Genomic DNA, 22,262 nt, shown 5'->3' on the forward strand with positions numbered 1-22,262 from the left:
AATTTATTTAAAAACTAAAATATCAAACATGGAACGATAGAGACGCAACATCGGACAATCCGTTGGTGTGAGGAGTGCAGCAAATATATTTCATAGAAGCGTTCCTCGACCGTTTGAACGTAAGAGCTGGAAGATAAGGAATGGGATTTGAAACTTTATGTGGTGGGGTGAAGATAACATTTCGTTCGTTTGCGTTTGTGAGATAAGTTGTATGGGGAATGAGTGCTGTGTGGAAGTGGGCATGGCGGCAAGCAAGCAGTGACGATTCGTTTAGTAGACAGTTGACAGTCGCCACGCCACACTGACATTCCGATAGTAACGCTGATAACAATTTACTGAATCATTTTTTTGCTGACTGTTCGTGGCTAGTGTTTTATAGAACTGTGTACTGTGAATACATACTCGAGTTATAGTGTAGTGCTGTGTTTAGTGATTCTTGGATTATGACTAAGATTTTTGTGTTGACTGTACTTTGTTTCACGTCGTGTTAAAATGTGAGTAACTGTTTTACTATATTTTTATTATTGATAAGTTATTATCGTAGTGTTGTGTAGTTACAAAGCAATTAATGTTAACGTACCTAATTAGCTAGAAATTAATTCGTCTATAAAAAAAAAACAATAATATAGATACTACTTAATACCTAATATCTACACACCATATACCTACCAACATAAATACATAAGCTTAATTAATTTATTATATACATACATATTAAATAACATAGTCATGTAATTTATTAAACATATTGTACTTACTTATGTAGGTATATCATGCATATAAATGAATATAAATAATTATTAATAATTAATATGCCTCGACAACCACCTTAGGAGGCTGGGGTTGGGCGGATGTATCAAGGGCCTGATGCAGAAGGCAGTACTCCTCGAAACGGCACGTATTGTGAGGAGGTTTCTGTCTTTGGAGCCCTAACCACCGGTAGCTTGGACCATGCTCCCGCTACTGGTCGGCTCCTATTTTTATAATTTTTAAATGTTATTTTTTTTTTTTTATAAGTAATGTTTAAAAATATAATTTTAGAGTGTTTTAAATAAATATATGGAAATAATAATTACCTATAGATACCTAGACAGACAATATCAAAACGTTCATTAAAATAACAGTTTCTTTGTTTATTTATATTAATTACCTATTATTATAACTCTTCACTGTTTTAATTAGGTATAACTATGTATACATAGTTTGAATTACTTACATACTTATAGGTATGTACCTTAAGTATACATAGGTACAAGCTTATATCCAATAAATATTTATGTAAGTAACTTAAATATAACACATTATAATAATACATTAAAAATATTCTAAGATTATTGATTTGAGATTTATTTATTAAAGCCTTAGGTATGGTTTTTTCAAGTACCTATAATTTAGCTCTTCTATATTCTCTAGGTAAATACATTATTTTACATATTTATACATTAATTACGTGATAGTTATTCTAACACTGATTCACTACTTAATGAAATACTGATTATGATTGTATACCTAATTGGTCACAAACACCATTAACAAATATACTAAGAATTCAAATATCAAGAGTAGCACCAGGCTCCAGTAATACCAGGATCAGGATTAAGGGTACATCCTAAAATATCTAACTATCTATCCCAAATGTTGGCAACGCATTTGTAATTCCTCTAGTGTTGCGACTGTTAACCCCAAATGTCGACAACGCACTTGTAACTCCTCTGTTGTTGCGACTGTCCATGGGCGTCGCCGACTACTTACCATCAGGTGATCTGACTACTCTATTGTCACCCCATCCCATAAAAAAGTTGGAAGATGCAGGTTGCTTGGAACCAGTTGATCTGAAAGTCATTGAGGATGACCAACAAGGATATCTTGTGGCTCTCATGATGAGGGTACTACTTAAGGACATTTTACCAGACAAATTCCTAAATAATTAAATAAATAGTTTATGAACACTGCTCCGTAGGATTATAATCGATCATAAAGCAAATGAATCATGAATGAGAACATCGCAAAGCCTTCCTAAATTTTAAGTATCATAACAGACTTACAATAATAGATATAGGGACACCTGCACTCCTGTAATTCATATCGAAGTCCATTTTAGGTTTCACCATATTCTTATATCTTTACAGGAATACATACAACCATTCAGTGTTGCTACTTATACTAATAAATAAAGTAAAGTTATGTTAAATTAAATAATACATTTAATAAGCGTTTAAATCTTTTTAGGCCTCAGCTACGAATTTCGTAGGCCATCTACGGATTTCGTAGCAAAAGTCTACGCGACTAATTGTTATTAGTCAAATGTAAAAACTTAATTGTTCATATTTAATTTGTATTAGTTACTTAGTATGTATTTAAAATGTTCGTCAAATATTTTTAAGATTTCCAGAAGTATTGATTCAAAGAAAGTATCAAAGAATTTATGTCTTTTTGGTATTTCTTGAAATGTATCTGCGTTGTTCTTCTTCATATATATTTTACAACTTCAATCGTATTTTTGTATTTAACCTCTTGTATACGTATATAAGACAACTATAGAAAACACATTGTGTCTTGTGTGGATTCGCGTTCCGGCACACGAACGGTTTAATAGTTTTTTAGTATTCTTATAACTTCTATTTTTAACGCAGAATACATATTCCGGAATCCGGATTACCAACGGATGCAAACTGCAATTCTTTTAGAGCATTTAGAACAGTCAAATCAAGTACGTATTAACAATAACTTTTAAAATAATATTCAAATGCTAGAACAATCTTAGTCACATCATTTCTACATCAAACAAACTTTCCTAATGCCTGTAACTTGGCAAGTCTAAAACCAATAGTGAACCTAATCTATTCAAAACTAATTCTCATCTATCCTAGGTATAATTCGAATAATATTTCGAAGGCTAGTGTGCTAGAAGGGCGGTTCGCTGGGCGGTCGTAGTTGTGACACGCCCACCGCGCCGTCGCTACTCGGTACGCCTTACAACAGCCGTGTGAACACATTCTAAGTTTTATGAAGTATATATGTGTCTGTGATGTGCATACAACCGTGGGATTAACATAGGATTATGTTTGTTTTGTTTGTTTAAATGTGACGTGTTTTGTTTGTCGTGTTCTTGTTTTGTTAAACAAGTAAAGTTGGTTTGAAATCAGTTTAAGCAAGATGTGTTTGTTTCCGTAAGGTATTGTTTGTGATACTCGGTCTTCTTTAGTTAAAATAGTCTTTTTTGTAATAATAATTCCATTTTTTTTATATAAACAATCTTGTACTCAACTTAAACTCGGGTTCTAAAGGATTAAACATATCACATAGATTTCCAGTGAGTTCCAACTGTCTTTTTTCCGCAGTGTGTAACTCACTAAAGTCCAACAATTGAAACCAACATGAACGGTTTAACATTATCACCAGATAACTTATACTTAACAATATTTTACTGATATAATTTTCGTATATAAAATGCTACGCTACAATAGTAACCAGTGGATGAAATATGAAATTGTGTTCTAATAGAATAAATAAATAATGAAAATCTTGAAAACGAGTGGTATACACAATCAGGAACACGATTTCACAAACACACTTACACCTCTTTCTACTCCTTTCAGAAATCACAGTTATTATTGCTACAAAGAAATAACATATGATTTAAAAATTCAACATACCACTAAACATTTGAAAAAATTGCTCTTCAATTACAACAAATGGTGTGAAATACTGTAACATATAATATTTACAAGTGAACGGCAATAAACACATAATGTAATGTTCATGACAAGCCGCCACACTGCGTGCTCTGAATTTATATCGAAACATAAACAAGTGCCGCATATGGTGCAAGAATGTAGTGTCTACTGAACCACTCGGTTGAGTCAAAGTTAAAGTATTTATTTCCACTATAATATACACAAAGTAGGCGCCAGTTAAGTAAACATCAAGTTAAAGATTGAATAGTTTGTCTGTTTGTGAAGCTAGATGAGTTGTTATTGTATCTTTCCACAAAAATTATAACTGCGAAAGTTTGTGAGGATGTTTGTATATTTTAGTTTCAGTTATTTTTATTTTACACGTAGATAGATTATAATATAGATTGTAGTCTAAAATAATACAATAGGTTACTTTCATCTTGATAATGCAGTCGAAGCCGCTAACAAACACAAACGTGTTATAAAATTGTTAGAGTTTTAGATGATATCGTTATGATACTCGAAAAATCATCATCTTATCAGCCATAAGACGTTCCCTGCTGAACATAGGCCTTTCAGTGTCTGATCGACCGGTTAGAAGCGAAAATATTAGGTACTGTACAATTCTTTGTGCGACTTACCACGCGCATGGGAATTTCGGTTTCGTATTAAATTGGAAAAGCGGCCAACCGCACGGCTAGCCCCCGCAGTAGTACGTAAGGGACTTTGAAGACTGGAGTGTAGTATGGGATACTTTTTCCCTTTGACCATATAGGCAAAGAAGTGAGTAACAGCTAGTTTTGTTATAAGTATTTTATACTATACTGGGTACAAAAATGTCGTGGTGACCCGGAGGTTTAATGCATGAGGGTGCGTTCCAACCGCAAGTACCAATATAACTATTCCAAATTATATGCACTTTCTAAGATTATTTAGACACCAGTGACAAGTGGTGAAGGAAAACGTTACAAGGAAACCTAGGCTTATAATTTCTAATTGTAGGTTTGAAATCACCAATCCGTGTTTGTCTTTATGAGAAGAGGCCTTTTGTCAGCAGTGGCCACTTGTAAGCTCTTGATGACTGTACTGGCTAATACCAGCTATGAATCTTTAAGTTAGACAATACAAGTTAACCTTAACAATCCTCAGTACAAATACTACTTAATAATCTAAAATACTTCGATGAAGATGCACACTCTGCTTACAAGTTAAGTGTGTAAGTGTATACTGATGTTGAGTAATAAGAGAGGGATGTCACACTGTACACTCCACACCCCTTCCGTGATCCATCACCGGTACAACGTCGATGGGAACTCTTCCATCCTCTCTTAAAATAATTACAAGCTTAATACAAAAGTTAATACCAATGTAATGTATTAGAGAAGTTGATAAACTATAGTTTGTTAATATTGTAATAGTAGGTACTGGAGGATTCGTATGTTTGTGTCCTCTCTGGAAGGGCTCGTCCGATTGAGATGATTATTTTTGCATCTGTTAGTGTTTATATTTTTTTTATAATTTAGGGTATTTTGGTCACAAAAAGACCACACACCCATTGTACCCTAAACATAGTTAAAACTTACATTTACTCGAATACTAGGCTGCGCTATAAGGGCTGGACCGATTTTGACGGGACTTTTCTAGACAGGTAGCTGATGTACTAAGAAGTAACTGAAGCTACTTTTATTAGTCACAAAGTTCGTGATCCGCGCGAGAGAAAGCGCGAGCATCAGCTAGTTTTAAATTAATATTACAACGGGGTATTCCCAGTACTAAAGATTTAAGTTATAAATGAAAATGCGAGGCCATAAATTATTTTAAACTAAACAAAAGCCGTTAAATCCCTCATATACGCTATCAATGCGATCATAAAAGTTATTTTTATTTATTCTTTATTTAGTAGAAAACATGCATATTTTTAGAGCTTAAGCCAATACATTATACAGTTAAAGTAATTTATGTTACACACAATTATCTTACACTAGTTATATAACATCTGTATAACAATTACCTTTGTCACGAGTAACTATATAATATGCAGTAAGAATTACACATTCGTCGTATATCTCAGTTGTTTATGTACTCAGTAATTAAGAGGACATTGACCCCAACAATACCAGTATTTCTTAAATACACATTCTCTAAAAATACATTAAGCTGACACCGAGTACAAGTACCTACATTTTGTGTTATGTAATTATTTATCACCTGTATATAACTTGTTCTGTGACTTATTGCTATCGATATAAGCAGAAAATTAATAATTTCTTATCATTTAATTTAATATATTTTTTTAAATGTTAAATGATTTAAAACAAAACAGAAAAACAATCGATTTTAAGGTGATTGCAACACATTTCGCTACTTATATTCCATTTAAAACAATTATTATCTTATATCAACATTTGTAAAATTAAAACATTAGATAAAAAGTATTTAATAATGCATTTGAACATACATCAAAAAATAACAATTTTACAATTTTTGTCTGTCTGTCTTTCAGCCTATTTGTGTTTTCTGGCGTATATCTGAAACGGCTGAACCGATTTTGACGTGACTTTTATTGGTATGTAGCTTACGTACTAAGGAGTAATATAGGCTACTTTAATTATTCACAAAGTCTGTAATCCACACGAACGAAGCCAGACCGAAGGAGGCATCAGCTAGTCTATTTTAATTATTATAGTACAATTAATTTAACATAATCACAAACTTAAACAAATCAACAATTACTTCCATTACCTTTACTACCACCAAAAAATCAAAGTTCCAAAAATTCTCAGCGATGTATCACAGTCTCCCTTTCCCGCGATCCATCACAAATCTCCGTATCCCTGATGTAGTTCCGACGTTTACGAGCAGAATTATGATGCATACCTTCCGACACACCAGTTCACCACACTTTGTCATAACACACCCTCATATGGGCCTTGTTACACTTTATTTATTACTGAATATTGATACCATTGGATTCTGATTGAAGGTCTCTTAGTTTTGGGCATTGTTCTTGTATTATTTTTTTCGGAATATCGACTCCTAACGAGTCATTTATGGATTGTATTCTGATAGTATTCATTATCACCTTTCCTCTATTGTATTTATTTATAGCATTGCTCAAAGCACATCTCTGGTGGAAAAGCTTCCTAAATGTCTTACAATTTGTACTTAATTGGTGTTATTTGTCATTTAGTTCTTTTAAGAAAGTTGTCATAATCTACAGGTACTAATATTGCAAGAATAATCATATTAGTTTGTTTGAACACCCTAATCTCCGGCTCTACTGATTCCAAATTAAAAATGCCTTTTTTGTTAGATTTTTAAAGTATAAAAAATATATTATGGGCTATAAATCTATAGATCTGTAGAATACGACTGAGTAGCAAGCGAACCATTTTTAAGAACTCTTTTTTTGATGAGAAAGAATGCAAACATACTTATCACACGGTTCTAACATTGGAAAATGCTTTCATCATATCACTGAGGAAATTACAGTTCCCAAGTCGGTTTTCATGTCAACTGCTTTTTATACTTCGGCGTACACTCTCTATTACTAGGTACTATAATTTGCGGGTTCACAAAAAAATAATTATTCCCCTGCCTATTAGCTATGGTCAGATCTGATGGAAATAGAAAGTTAATACCACATGAAATAGGTAAATTTCTAATGGACGTACATACTTACATACATATATGCACCTTTTAGTTTTCTTACGAGGTTTCTCCTGGTGTCTTGAATTAAATATGTCTTTACGATTTTTAGTAAAATGATGAGAAATGAAATCGTAGTAGACTTTGAAAATATTGTTACATTATGATATCAATTGTCATGTTATGTAATGAATTTGGATTAAGACAAGAAATTCATTAGTAAAATTCTCTCTCTCTCTTTCTCTCTCTGATAGTTACCTCATGTCAGCATCAGGATTATATTAGGTTGATCTGCTTCTAGCTGTTTCTGCACACTTAACTAACCATCAATGATTGCCATTTTTTGATGACGGGGGAAACCTTCAAAATGCTTCTAGCTTTTTGGGGATAAAAAACTAGGGAATGTGGAATTTTTACCTCACTAAAACCACCCTGGTGGCCACCTTCTGCCCCTGTAATGGGCACCGGGTCCTCTAAGTAGACCTCCTCCGGAGCCGCCTCATCAATTATTGCCTAACATCACCTCAATTTTATGTTAGCATTGACCAAAAATAACAAAGAAGACCTTGTCATTTGTCCCGTAATGCTACACATAGCTATGAGCCCCACACTTAGCTTAAAACTAGTCGAGTTATCTCTTCAAACAGTTACCTTATCTCATTACATACCTACTTACATAGGTACTATTTTATACAGTAACCTTCCATTGAACACTCCCACACAAAGTCCTATAAGTACCTAAGTATGTAGCTATATCTACCTAGATACAAATTATTCCCAGTATCATAACTATCGTAGTTTGTGTTACGCCTCACAAAATTTACATAAGTACCGCATATGAGTTAAAATGCTTGGCTAAATGACGCTGTAATTATAAAGCTACTGTTTGCAAATTACATGTTTTTTTACCTTATTAGCGAACACTGTTTGTTTTGTACCGCGTTTTTTTTTTTTGTATTTTATATTCTTTGTTATTTGAATTAAGGTCGTCTTTTAGTTTTGAAGGCTTTGCTTTGTTTTATTTGTGTTTTGTATTTGTTTTGGTTTGCTTATATTTAGATTGGTTGGAAGCTTGTCAACTGAAAAATGTCTTAAATTAATACAAAATGTAATTATGTCTATGACTTATAATAATTACAATTAGATACTTCGTTCGAAATTGTTATATAAGGAATTCATAAAAATAAGTACTTTTGATTCAAATAATGATTTTAGTTAATCAAAATCAGTAGTGACAATTTACTTTATCATTTTACATTACTTTTACCAAAATTGAAACACAACGCTATAAACGCAGTGCTCTCGTTTATAACATACAATTCAATACATCTACAGTTCTCAAACCTACTTGCATATAGTACAACAGATCAATTTGTCGCCAGACCTACTTAGGCCAACATTCCAGTACTAGGTACATATTAACTGGCCAATAATACAGATTGACAAATAAGCAAGCGGGCGGTCAATTGTTCTCGCTGATTGTACGTGCGTGCTGGGAACTCGGTAATAATGAGCAATAACGGACCTCTGTGGTACGTATCTAGTTATTGTGTCATAGGATAAATGTAGCTGGCCACTCTTGTTTCTGCTGGATGTATTGGTGGCCTTTTCATTTTAAAAAATGTCGTTACCACTGAATTCTCATCCGGAGCTGCGGACAACGTAAAAGGTTACCGGGGCTCCGGCTCAAAGCAGGAGAAGGAACGGGGTGGTTTTTAGTCAGTAAGAGTCTGACACTCCCTCCCGCCTCACCCAAGGCGGGAGAAGTCATTGGATGATTTTTCAAAAAAAAAAAAAAAAAAAAAAAAAAAAGCACTGAATTCTTGTGTTGGAAGGTGGATTAAAGATAAAAATTATGGTGATGTTAGACCGATAAATAGACTTAACCTGAAACTAAACGATAAATGATATTTATTTCTGTAAGTAGGTTATAAAATAACACTTTTACACGTCAATATTTGAAATAGCTAGATGAGGCCGGCATTTCCTATCTTACTCTGAGAAAAAATGCCGAAACAAACCCAGAAGTCATAAGTCTCTTTTAAAGTCCAGACAATGAAATAGAGGACAATGTGAGAAGAAACTAAATCTAGAATCAGTTCAGGTGGAGAAACTGAACTTTCTAAGTTCAGTAGATTAAACTGATCCTACGCTTATACGTAACACATTTTCCATTCGAGTATCATCGCAATAGGAACAGTATATAGAGATTCCAAAAATACATAATGTGCATCCAAATTTAAATTTCGCCGACAACTTCAAAACATTCACACAAGAAGTCATAACAAACCTCTTTAAAAGGCTCGACCTCCATGCTCCATGGTAAATCAACAATAATTGGAGCTTTCTTCGGTCATACCGTACGTTGAACCACATCGACACACTATACATATTTAGATATATATGTATGTAGGTGGGCGGCATCCGGACGCACGCCATTCGATTCCCCGAAGAGGAAATCGTTACGGCCAGCAAATTGGACCCTAACCACTAGTTTGGTGGGCAACACGCAGATGTTCGCTTATGTAGTGTACACCATGTATAAACAACTAAATTGACGATAATAGCTACTTATCCCTTCACTTTATTACATGAAATTTGGTTGTAACCTACATTGCAGTTGTGTTGTTGTGGTTTTTGGGTGTTGCTTGTATTTTTAGCGACCTATGTAGTTATTAGTTAGTGTAGATTTTAGGCTATTTATTTATCGTTATTTTTTATTATAGGTTCAGTGTAGCTACTCTAGACTTAGTGCTCAGCCCAGTCTCATAGTCATTCATCAGAATATAAGTCATAAAACTGAATAAAAATGTTTAACTAATCTATTAACTTGATATCGCCTATAAAAGTGCTCGTATCAATAAAGATTTAGAGGCATTAAATTACGAATATTGTTATTTCGTAAGCTCACAGATTTTGAAGTAAACGTCGTCTAAAAATGGGGCCATAAACAAATTCATAAGTAGGCTCTGTTCACGTTTTATGCTTTTTTAAGGGGGCCCCTCGAGGGCGCCGGTAAAGTGAAACGCGGCGTAAAACCTGCGGAACCCTGCTGGGAAACAAGGGGAAAGGGGACTTTTAAAATTTCCTTCGCTTTCTTAAAAGCCCTGGTTTCGAAAAAGAGTTAGTACCGTGAATTGTAACTCGGGTGAATAAACAGAACCCCAAAACATTGGTTTAATAGAATGGTTTGGAACAATAGGTATGTCGAAAAAATATTTAACTGTAAACTAATTTATATCAAAAAATAATCTAGAAGTGTGCTTGAGTTGCTAGTAAGCATAATTTCCTACACACGTACGAATAAAAAGTAGCATTCTCGAAAAGGAAATTACATTTCATTGTCCATCCGCGCGCACGGAGAACAGACACCATTTTTAATTCAAAACACACAGCAACCCATACGCATTAAAATAGGTTTAACCGCCAGCCGTTCCATTTTCAAAAAAATAAAATAAAACAAAAAGGCGCGTTCCCGCCATTTCTCCGGACCGCGCCGCAAATTCCAGTGGAAAAAATCGTATTTCGAACGCGGTTTGAATTTTAATTGACGTTGAGCCAACAACGCGATCGGCGCGTTGGGAACATTTTCGAGTTTACATGTCGTTCGGCTGGGGCGAGGTGGTCGGCCACAACATGTGGGCCATAAAAGTGACGCCACACGTCCGCAACCTCAACCTCCCTTCAGTGACGCACAGCTCACGTAGAAGTACTGCTTGTTAATCTTACAAACTATGTTTTGATAAACGCATCATTTTCTTAGTTTTTTAACAGTATCTTCTAAACAATACATGTCAAGCAAAAATCATCGAATCCTTTGATAGCGAATTACTTATATCATTTAGGTTACGGAACACAACACAACATAATGACTGTCATATACTTCACATGACTATGTTACAAATAAACACACGATAATGAAATATTCATTCTATCTACATCGGAACATTATATTTTCATAATTTTCAGTGGTGTTCATAAAAATGTAATAGCTTCATTGTCGTCGGTCACGTGCAACAGTTCATGGGGCCTCTAAATTACAATAAACAATTTGGTTCGCTCATTATTCGTGGGTTCATCACGGTTTTACGTACAAATTATCCGACAAAGCCGCGGTAATGTTGAATGTCCGCGGATAATTGCGAAATAACCGCGAGACAACCTTCTGCCGTTACATTTAATTTGGCGCCTCTCTATCTGCGTTAAATGAAGACGATTCGTCATTGCTCCGATTATATTGTGTCCTTAATTGAAAGTCTGCAGACCTTCCACGAGTACTAGTGTATACTAGTTGATGTATCGATCTTTCAACTGCTGTTGTTGTATTCTAAAAGTGGAATAAGGACGTTTAAGAATTTTTGTACTTATGAGGTACCACAGTGTAGTTCAGGTTTATTAATTACAAGTCTACCGCAGTCCCTCAATATTCAAACATATTTTTCAGTTATTGGAAATTCAAACATTTTAACAGTGATTTACATTTTTCAGATAACATGCTGCTACTCTCAACATCCAGTGCAGCAATCATAAACAAGAACCTCCGCTTCATATAATCCTAATGTGTTCTTAAAAATGACACATGCGGCGAAACGAAAGCCAAACACGACACGTGAATGATCAGGCGCCGGACAGCGTGGCACACACACAGCGATGCAAGAGATATGCAACACCGCTGCCTTGCCGCTCGACACTAACCCGCTGGTGCGCAAGATAAAATGCGAAGAGTTCCCCGCTATCAGAGGGAAGCAACACACAAGAGTTGGTATGGGGGTGCGCGATGAAATGGAAGAGGACTTCGCGGTGAAGACGAGGAACACGCCGCCAATGGGGCCGGCGCCGGGACAAGAGCACCCGCGCATGGAGCACGGGGGCAATGGCTTCTGGCTGGCCGCCGTCACCACCGCGGGAGCCCCACATCCTATGCTCGAAACGTGCACCGAAACAGGCTTTATCAACAGCCAACCTTCCATGGCAGAGTTCATGACTGCCTTACCTCAACTAGGCGGTGGGGAACTCAGCCCTCAACACACTCCCCCAGGTTATGCGCCCGACCTACCGTCCCCCGGTGGTGGCCTCAACGTTCCGGAATATCCATGGATGAAAGAAAAAAAAACTACAAGAAAGAGTAGTCAACAAGGTACGTTATAAATTCTGTACAAATATGTAGATGTGTATTGTATAATCACAATTAGACTTTCGAAACTGCAAATAGCGGTCAAAAACATTTATCAGGCCCCACCATCGCGAGCGACCACCAATAAGAAAATGGCTGCTCTATCAAAGCGGACATTTTCGTTTCGTAAGTGCGCTTAACTGCCGCGTGAATAACAACTTCTGAATTATTATTGTGCCTTTCAACGGCAACAACAAATGGCTATTCAACCATTGTATTCTGGTTCACGGTCCCAGAGTTTCTTTAATGAACATCAAATTACTCCGAAATATATTGAATTGTGTAGCGCGACGACGCCGACGTTTTGTGTCTGTAACTGTAGTTGGCTCTTGGTGTGGGAGTGGTATCGCTACGCGTCGGCAGAGGTATTATCCGAGCCACCGACCCGCCGCCAACATGCCGTGTAACGGAACGGAATACCCGACATGCACTATAACCACAAATTATAAGTGAGAACATTTTAAAACATAATTTTTACATGCTGACAAGCTTGTAGGTAAATATATAAAAGAATGGAGACCTGGGAACTTGGCGTAGGACAATATCCAATACTCGTGGGACGATTGCCCTAAATTACACTGCAGTAATTATAAAATACTGAATATGCAAAATATTATCAAATTAATCGGTATGTTGTTCATAACAGATCAACTGCAACTTCAATCTGCCTTTTAACTTTTATTATTATGTTTTCGTAACAGTCTAAAAACACGTTACATCTCTGATTTTTCTACCAATTTAAAGAAGAATTATTTTTTCTACAATTAAACGATAGATAAAAGGCAAAGTGACCCCAAATTTGTCTCTGGGACAAAACGCGTGTTAGGGAGAACAATGAGTGGTGGATGATCCATCACCATCCGTCGTGTGAACCGACCCTCACCTGGTGAGCGATACATCATGAGGACGCGATACAAATTGCGACATATCTGTACCAACCTTTAGCTTGGGAAAATATTGATACAATTAGCAAATAAATTATGTCAAACTGATAAAAAAGCGAAAGTCTCTTATAATAAGGTTTTCAATTCGTGACTATTTCTTACAATATTCTAGTATAGACATGTTGACACTTAATCAAATTTACCTAAAATTGTTAATTATTTAAAGCTATGCCAGTTAATAAGCTACTACTTTACAAAACAAAATTACACTACGAATATGCCCTTAGCAAAAAGCAGACACTTTGTTTATAAACTATTGAAATGACGTCTGTCAAGACAAAAAGAGGATCAGCCTACCGGTGTGGGTTACCGACACTTCCAATTCTAGGAACCGTTGTAACATGAACTGATTACCCGTTCACCTTTCTATACATCACAAGACCAATCAGACGCGATGATTGTACACTTTCGTCTCGGTCGTTCACATTTGCGACCTTCCGAGTTTTTTGTACAAAACTTGAGGAGTTTTACATCGTGTAATAGATAATATTTTCATATTTGAGGCGATTAACGCGTGGTATACAGGAGCGATCTCCCGCGGGGCTCGCCAGGGGGTCCCGCCGACAAAACGCACGCGTTAACACGATTTTATGGACGCTACTTCTTCGCTAAGCGTTTTGTTCTGAGAGTAGTTAAAAAATCAGGACGGCTTTTCTTTAATTATATCTGTCTACTAAAGTCGGTCTTTTGGCAAAGTTAAGTATCTTGGATTATCTTTCATTGATTTACTTTTCGGTGTGAAACACAGAAAGTATTATGACAACTTCTGATAAAAAGGAGATGAGAAGAAAGAGTTCTGCAGAACTTAAATAACTTGAAACAAGAAAAAGAAGAACTAGAGAGACTCCAACAAGAAGGCTACGACTGAACTAATAAAATGAAACATTGAATGCCTGAGCCAAGAAATCTTTGATACAAATAGCTTTATCTTCATCTGGCTCCTGACCAAATAATATTTAAACTTTTCTCTGTCTTTGCCAATAGATCGGAGTGGTTGTACTTTGGAAACACGAAATTGTCATATTCATAGTCTTCTTCGAAACTGGTCTAGCTGACCTAACAGATATCCAGATATTGTTTTTTTTTTTAATCTACTTTAATCCAGATATTGTTCTGGGTGATAAGTTCTGATGTTGAGTATGATTTTTAAACAGTCTTCATAAAAACGTTTCCAAGGAGTTTAAAACGCACGATTTTCTAAAAGCTATAAAATCTATACTCACCATTCATATTACTATATTTATCACACATAATTTCCTTTTATTTGAGTAATCGCAAGGATGACAAAGTACAACAGTACCCCGTGATATTATTGCTGATATTATTAAACACAAACTTACTTACAGGCACCCTGATGATACCACTCCAAATATAAGTTTGCACAAACATCTAGGGTTGCCTACTAACTTGTTTTGAGTATTTTATTGTGTGTTGTATTTAAATATACGAGGTAAATAAATTCATGTAGGACCCCGAACAAAATTAAAAAGTAAATAAGTGTATATTTTGTGCTGGAAATTAAAGCAGTAGTATATAGATGCCTGCGTAGGAGACGCCCTGTAGCCAAAGTCTCTTTCATGTAGGAGTGAATGAAGTACTAATACGATTTCATAAATGGGTTACGCTACTCAAATTGATAAATTTTGAAACGTCGTAACTTACAACCCCAAAAATTTTGTGAATCTTCAGCATTTCTTGTTATAATATTACATCCTCGTCAGTTATATTTTTTTCTCAAATAGTATACGTGTATGGACCAAAATGTCACATCTTTCCTCGCACAGAGATCTGTCGGCAGCCCTAGTCGCAAGGGCTGCAGAGTCGGCCGTGAACCGGCGCTACCGGGGTAATCCGTCACTGTCAGCGCTATCGAGCGATGCACGCCCGCGCGATGCACTGCCGCGCGCCGCGCCACTACCGCCCGCCTCGACAAACGCTCTTGTGCGCCTAAACTTAGATATCGTCTTCACAAACTTCTACTTCTCCACATCTATTTCCAAATACCGCATATCCGGCATTTTCAATACCGTTTCCTGATTTTTATTAGTCATCCAAGAATTCATTTTTAGACATAAAAGAAAACGAAACATATGCAAAACGACTGCACTGACAACAAAAAAACAAAATTGAAAATTCTATACTATATTTTTAAAGAATAAATTACGATGAATATTTCAAGGATTTAAAAACACGGTAGTTTTTGGTTGGAGCTAAACATTTCCTTTGTTCACGGAAAAAATAACGGAACCGCCACAGCGACCACGAACACGGATAGAAGACAATTCTCAATAGAGTTTGGAGATAGATATACGTTATACGTATTAGGGACATGAAACAAATTGTTCGCACAACCACGCCCCGGGCCGATCTCGGAGATCGAAATTAAAATGAACGCCCTGACACGATCGATCATTCCGATTCTTTAATACAAAGCCGCGTTATTCCTGCACTGTCTCAATTTGTTCAGACGAACGTGAGTGACGTGAGAGGCACTCGCGATTTCACGTTCCCTGTTCACTGTAATAACTTTTGTGTAACAAAAGGTTTTTATTAAAATGTAAAAAATACATATGTGAAATGTTTATGGGAGGCAAGTCGTGATGACGTGTAGAAAGACAACAACACTATAAGTGTTATAAACTATGGACCAATGTTTACTAGTTAATGAACATACTTAAATAATTCAATGATCCTGAAATACATTTGATTTTTTTTTCCAATTAAAGGCGCCATGATTTGTCAATTATAAGTTGAAATCCCTAAAATCTAAAACAATTTTTCTGTTTCTACGTTCTTCTTTTCTTCAAGTCAAAATATTTAAAAGTTATGCCAAACATTAATAAACGTGTATTGTTATAGACAAAAACATACGGAACCAAAAGCATTACAACAAAATTGTAGCTACAGGCTTGGTCGGGTAAGAATCGCGTGCGTTATATTGCGTTCTGTAAATAAGCAGCTGAAATATTCACTGTAATACGAACCTATTACACATAATGATGATGGCATGGGAACTTTGTCATTCTGCCTGCTTACCGCTAACTAACATTTTTTGTTGGGCACGGTTTTTTATTTTTTAAATTAGATATTCAGGTTTTTAACAAGTGATTCTTTTTTTGGAATCCTGTTTAAACTTTTCTTGTTTCGTGTGTTAGGTAGTTGGATTTAAAATAAATAAGATAAAAATCAGCAAACCTATATAGTAAATAATATTGAGATAGATACACTAAGTTCATTCGATATTTTTAGTGTTAAAAGAATCATCATTATGTACATTTTTAAACCGCAAATAGTGACTCTCAGCATTCGTTTGTACAACAGCTAATAATCTTCAATATCAATAAACACAAAAACCGTTCGACAAACAATTGAAGAGTTTTTACAAAAAGTTTTGAACACAACAGGTCCCTAACCCTCGACTGCGCAAGGTGTGCAAAAATAGCGCCACTTTCGATTTCAATGCAAAAATAAGTCATAAATTGTGAAAATTAGTTACGGTCGCAACGAACGCCACAACTCAGGTAGTCCTTTATCTAGCACAGTTGACCACATCTCGCAAATATAGCAATAAATCTTTAGGTCGGCCCGCTTTGATTTATGTGAAAAATGATCGTAAATTTTAGGTTAGAATGATAGCCGAAATTCGGACCGATCTCGGTGACCACTTAAAGATGCCTCTCGCCTATTATATTTTATTAAGTTTCATTTACTATTATTAGGTTAAAAAATCGGATAAATTAAGAAGCGATCCGTAGAACCTTTAAAAAAATTTGGGCATTTTTGAAGTATACTACAGTCTAATTTTGTCAATAGTTTACATTATTAACCTTTTCAGATATCAATACATCTTACTATTACTATACTATAAACAGCACCAACCGATAGTCAAACCGAAACTTAACAGTTTAAAGAGTTGATTTCTGATATCTAATGATACATAGAATATATATTAAAATAACACCACCTTCCGTCAAACCCTAACATATTAAAGCGCTATTAATAATAAATAATAATCATAAATACGAAAGTGAGCGTGAAACAAACAGAAATAATAATTTTTCGGCTATAACAACCGTGTTCAGTAGCTGTCAATACATTCCCGGCTATGATTTACGCTGGACGCAACACTTTCGCTGCCACCGGCTATCATCGCAGCCACATAAATCAATGCGACGACAACTGGCCCTTTGTACCCCTATACTCGGACCCGATACCAAATAATACACCCGCCACACGAAGGTTAAAACGTTAATGTGATATGTTTTAGAATTTATTTGACTGTTTCAATTGATGCTTGTATGGTCAGTGTTTAGCTTATTGATTTTTGTTTAATGTTTTTTTTAATACTTTAGTGTATGTATGGAACATACAACTGACGACAGTCTGATACTAATGTTTGCAAGCGATTTTATCTTTTCTCATACTTTTTGTTTTTATCGTAGTTTTGAGATTTTTTACCTTTCATTAGTGATACGATTCAGTACCACCAACAAATCGACAGCGTATTAAAAACTCGAACTACACACGAAACAGGAGCCGCCGAGTAACTAAAACACAAACAAACAAAACATAATCCTAAGCCGACATAAAGAACGCGCCAATCAATAAATCACTCTCACTAAGGGCGGGCGCACACTGGGCGCCTCTTTGTGGCGTATTGTCGGCGCCGATTTTTACAGCAATTAGAGACACTTACCTGCCACGGTCCACTGTAATCCTATTAGGTGATTGGTGAAAGAGACAGAAGATCTGCGTGGGCGGTCGTGGGTACAGGACGGAGATATTGCTCAGCAGTTTTCTGTCAATAAGTCTCTGAATGGACACCGCGATGAAATCGTTGTTTTGGACCGGTTGCGTTACTTACGTTGTTTGATCTTACACACACACCTACGGTGAGGATTTTAAGCTTCTATGAACTTATTTTCTATTGAGTCTTGTTTTTTGTTCCGCATCTAAGATTCGAGTGCAGACCACCGAATAATTAATACGACTGTCCGCTTTTATTCCGTGAGAACGTACCACACATATCGTAGCTATTCACTAGAGGAAGCTCAAATGTACAGAGTAGATTAAAACATTAAGATTTCATTTATCTCCAAATCCCAGCACAATGTAAACAATACTGCATAATCAATTTGTTCATTTAACACAAGATTGTTTGGCATTTTGCACCCCTCTATGAGTCTCGAGTGAGCTGTTTGGTGGTTCTAAACTGATTTATCATATCAGAGTTCTAAACAAGCATCATCTTACACGCATAAACCGTGGTATCGCGGTCGGCAACAATACTTGCCGGCTACAAAACATTCTCGACAATATGCACTAAAACTTGGAGCACATATTTGGATAACGTTGTTAGATCATCTTTGCTCCGTATACTAATTTAAACGCCGTAACTCCGTTTAGTTAGACGTGCAAAACTAAACTCTTGGAGATTGGTTTAAGGTTGAGATTGGCATGTGAGGGGAGAAATGTTTTGTTGGTCGAGTCGCGGCTGTCGACAAACAGGAGCATGTCTGAGACGAGGGTGCGACGCCCGACGTATCGTGTTGTCCGGTTTCCGGACACGAGTTTGCTTGGTCGCGGGTAATTAACTAAGTTTCTGTGCTCTATGCATAAGTGCTTATTGATAAAACAGTAACTGTACACTTCCCAAGCCAACTTCATATAACTCGGATTGGGATCAAGACCGCCATGTACTGTGATAAATGAAAGCTATGAACATGACAGGTTAAACTAAGTACAATCACGATACCAATTCGTCACATTCAAAGTAACTGTGACTGACTTTTTAGATTTATTACAAGAAAATGTACGATACGAAGTCTTATTTATATTTAATAACTGTACAGCTAGACAGAAAATTATTAGTTACCCGTCAAGTAGTGATATAAAATATTCACGCCGACACATACCTCAACAAAGCCTCGACACCGCATATTAAGCTCTAACATATAAATCAAAGGCGAACATCTTAAAGCAAAGCCGCGAAATCCGTTTAATCACCTCGCGAGTTATTAATAACGCCTTTGAAATTAAACAATAAATTTAGCGGGGCTAATCGCGCGACGAGACCGCAAACCAAGCGCTCGCTGAGTCAACATTTATAGAGACAAATTGTTGCACCACTAACACGGCCTCTACGATGTATTAATCTTGAGACGTACTCCGTAGCCCGTAGCGCTACGCCGTAGCCGAGGGAGATTCCTGCACGCTCACACTACGACACTCCACCAACATCCCGACATGACGACGCAGTAAATCTTTACATTTATATTCAGCCAACTCTTGTTCTATACTGAATCTATGAAGTATGAACGTACACAAAAGTGCTTTATTTATGCTAATGTTAATGTGACCGCTGACTTGTTTAGACACGAATGTCATTTATATGATGCGTGTCGTTATTTTAATGCTGTTCGTGTTTAATACTTTATTGCATCAATTTTGTTCACTACTGTGCTCTGTCTAAATGAAGTGAGGATGGACATGACATTAATTTTGAATGAGAGCTATTTTTATGATGAAGCGAAGTAATTGATTGTTTAGGAATATTATAAGGTAGCTTGTAGTAAATTAAATACAAGGCGCAATTTATTGTTCTAAAACGAAACACTATCATAAATCTTGTGCGACATCACTTTCCGAATAAAAACACTAACATATATCCACGTACACAGCTACAAATCTCACCGTCACATCACAGTCAATAAAGCGAAAATTCGGTAAAATCCGCTGAAATATCTTTTGGGACAAACGATTCTTGACCTTATCACGTCCGAGGGTGATAGGACGTTTTCCCCCCATTACCCTCGCATGATATATGGCGTCAGTGCTGGCGAATGCGACACAACTATTAGTGCATCCGTCATTAGTCACCGTCAGAGCAACGTTTAGCCGCAGGAGCGTCGCTGCATAAACAACTACATCTCTTGGGGACCCACGACAGCTCTCTTACTGTCGGTCGCGACTGTCCCTTGTGAGCTATACATGATTTCTTGTGATAGATTTATGTAGATAGAACAAATCTATTATTTTAATACAATTAGAAATCTGTCACACGATCCATATAGATATGTATAGAGGTTAATAATGATGTATCAATAAAAATATAATGAAAATGACAAATAAGTTTTGTAACGAAAAATACCATCTCGTAAGGTAATTAAAGACAAACAAGACAAATGTCACGATGGAGGTATAGTTCCGAAATAACCATTAAGTAAGGCGTTAACGTGAGGGTAGTGTGTAAGTGGCCGCAGGGCACACCACTACACGCGCCTCGTTCGTCTCGTCACGAGGGTGTTAATTTGCTAAGACCGTGCTAATGAAACCCGCGACTTACCGCTGACGTCCCCGATCCCCGTCGAGATAAACGCTCACAAGAATCCCGCAGGAAATTGACGCTTTGAACCAACTCCAAGACAGACAGATAACATCACACTGTTACGTCTCAGTCTCACGTTATAGTTAAAAAGTGCAATGTTTAATTAAGCAGAACACGCGTGCTGCTCAAATAAAACGATCAACCACCCTCGGCTCGTAATATTGAGAGTGGGCGATCGATTGCGAGGGAATCACTCCGCTTTGGAACTAATTTGATTTTAGCATATTAAGGGGGGTGTAACATCTAGATATAAGGAGCGCGTCTTGCCCCCCTCGCCCCTCGCGGCACGGGGACGAGCGGTGGGTAATAACGCAAATGATGTAAGGTGTGCCCTTAATATCCATCACACGCGTCCCCGTATTTGCTTATCTATGGAAACACGGAAGTGTAAAAATCGTCGTGAAAAAAGCTAGGGGTTTCAAATGTTATGTTCAACATACAATACACTTAAGATTATTAGATCCACCGAATGTAACAATTTTCTTTGCATTTAAATGTTTCAAGCGAGAGGGGATTCATTGAGGTTATCGAACAAGAGAGTGAACTGCGCACAGAAGCTACGTTGGTATGTACAATGTACGTGCATATACACAGACATTTGGAGATAAATTTCTAAAAGGAAAGCCAAAGTAAATACATAGTACAACTTTGTTATCTTACAGAAAGTATCTAAAATTAACATTTGTAAAATAAATACATAAATATCAGAATTAAGCGGAGCGTATCGACAATTTTTATCAGATTCAGTAGCGCAACAAAGACGCGATTACCCAGTGCCAACAAACTCATTTAACTTTACGGAACTCTCTTTGAAAAATATCTCGTGAAATATTTCCTTGTTTCGATTTTATTGTTCTCTCCTTTCAAACATTTCTAAACGGAAAAGATTAAAGTTTTAATTCCAAAAACAAACTTTTTATTTTTAATATTAATCGAATCAATCAACAATCTTTTGTTTTTTATATATGGAACACGAAAAGTGGGTTTTAAAAAAAGAAGAAAACTGCTCGCTTCTTTACTCTACTATTTTGTGATTCGCAGGTTTTCAGGCAAAGGTATGCACAATCAGCCTGTGGGAAGTTCAGCGGAAATAAATGTAGGGTCGGGGGTAGATAAGTGTTCCCGTGTAAATGCCCGGCCTCTTTCGTCGAGCTCTCAATCGGATGCTGGGCTACATAAATAAGAGTGGATGAAGGTGCCTCTTATCTGAACAGTTTTGTCGGCTCACTTCTCACATTTGAATGCGGTTGTAAACGTGTCTTCTTCTTAGAAGGGTTTCCGTTACTTCCCGCGTACTTGGTCTATTCTGAATGAAAATGGAATTTAAGAGGATGTTTGTAGACTTACGAATATCTACTACTATAAGTTTTCTACATTTTCTGTTCGTGAATATGACAAGTTATGTTATCGCCTAAGGTTACTAACATAGGTAC

The 22,262-nt window shown here is 36.4% G+C and overlaps 1 protein-coding gene across 1 annotated transcript in view; it reads left to right on the top strand.

Moving 5' to 3' along the window:
• Nucleotides 1–228: 228 nt before the first annotated feature.
• LOC118270003 (homeotic protein proboscipedia) overlaps nucleotides 229–22,262 on the top strand; it is a 49,183-nt gene continuing 27,149 nt past the window's right edge. The window contains exons 1-2 of the mRNA XM_035585415.2: nucleotides 229–494; nucleotides 11,814–12,462. Coding sequence (XP_035441308.2) covers nucleotides 11,976–12,462 — 487 coding nt within the window. The 5' untranslated portion in view covers nucleotides 229–494; nucleotides 11,814–11,975. The remainder of the gene's footprint in view (nucleotides 495–11,813; nucleotides 12,463–22,262) is intronic.

Source organism: Spodoptera frugiperda, chromosome 30, assembly GCF_023101765.2.
Source record: "Spodoptera frugiperda isolate SF20-4 chromosome 30, AGI-APGP_CSIRO_Sfru_2.0, whole genome shotgun sequence".
Taxonomy (NCBI): Eukaryota; Metazoa; Arthropoda; class Insecta; order Lepidoptera; family Noctuidae; genus Spodoptera; species Spodoptera frugiperda.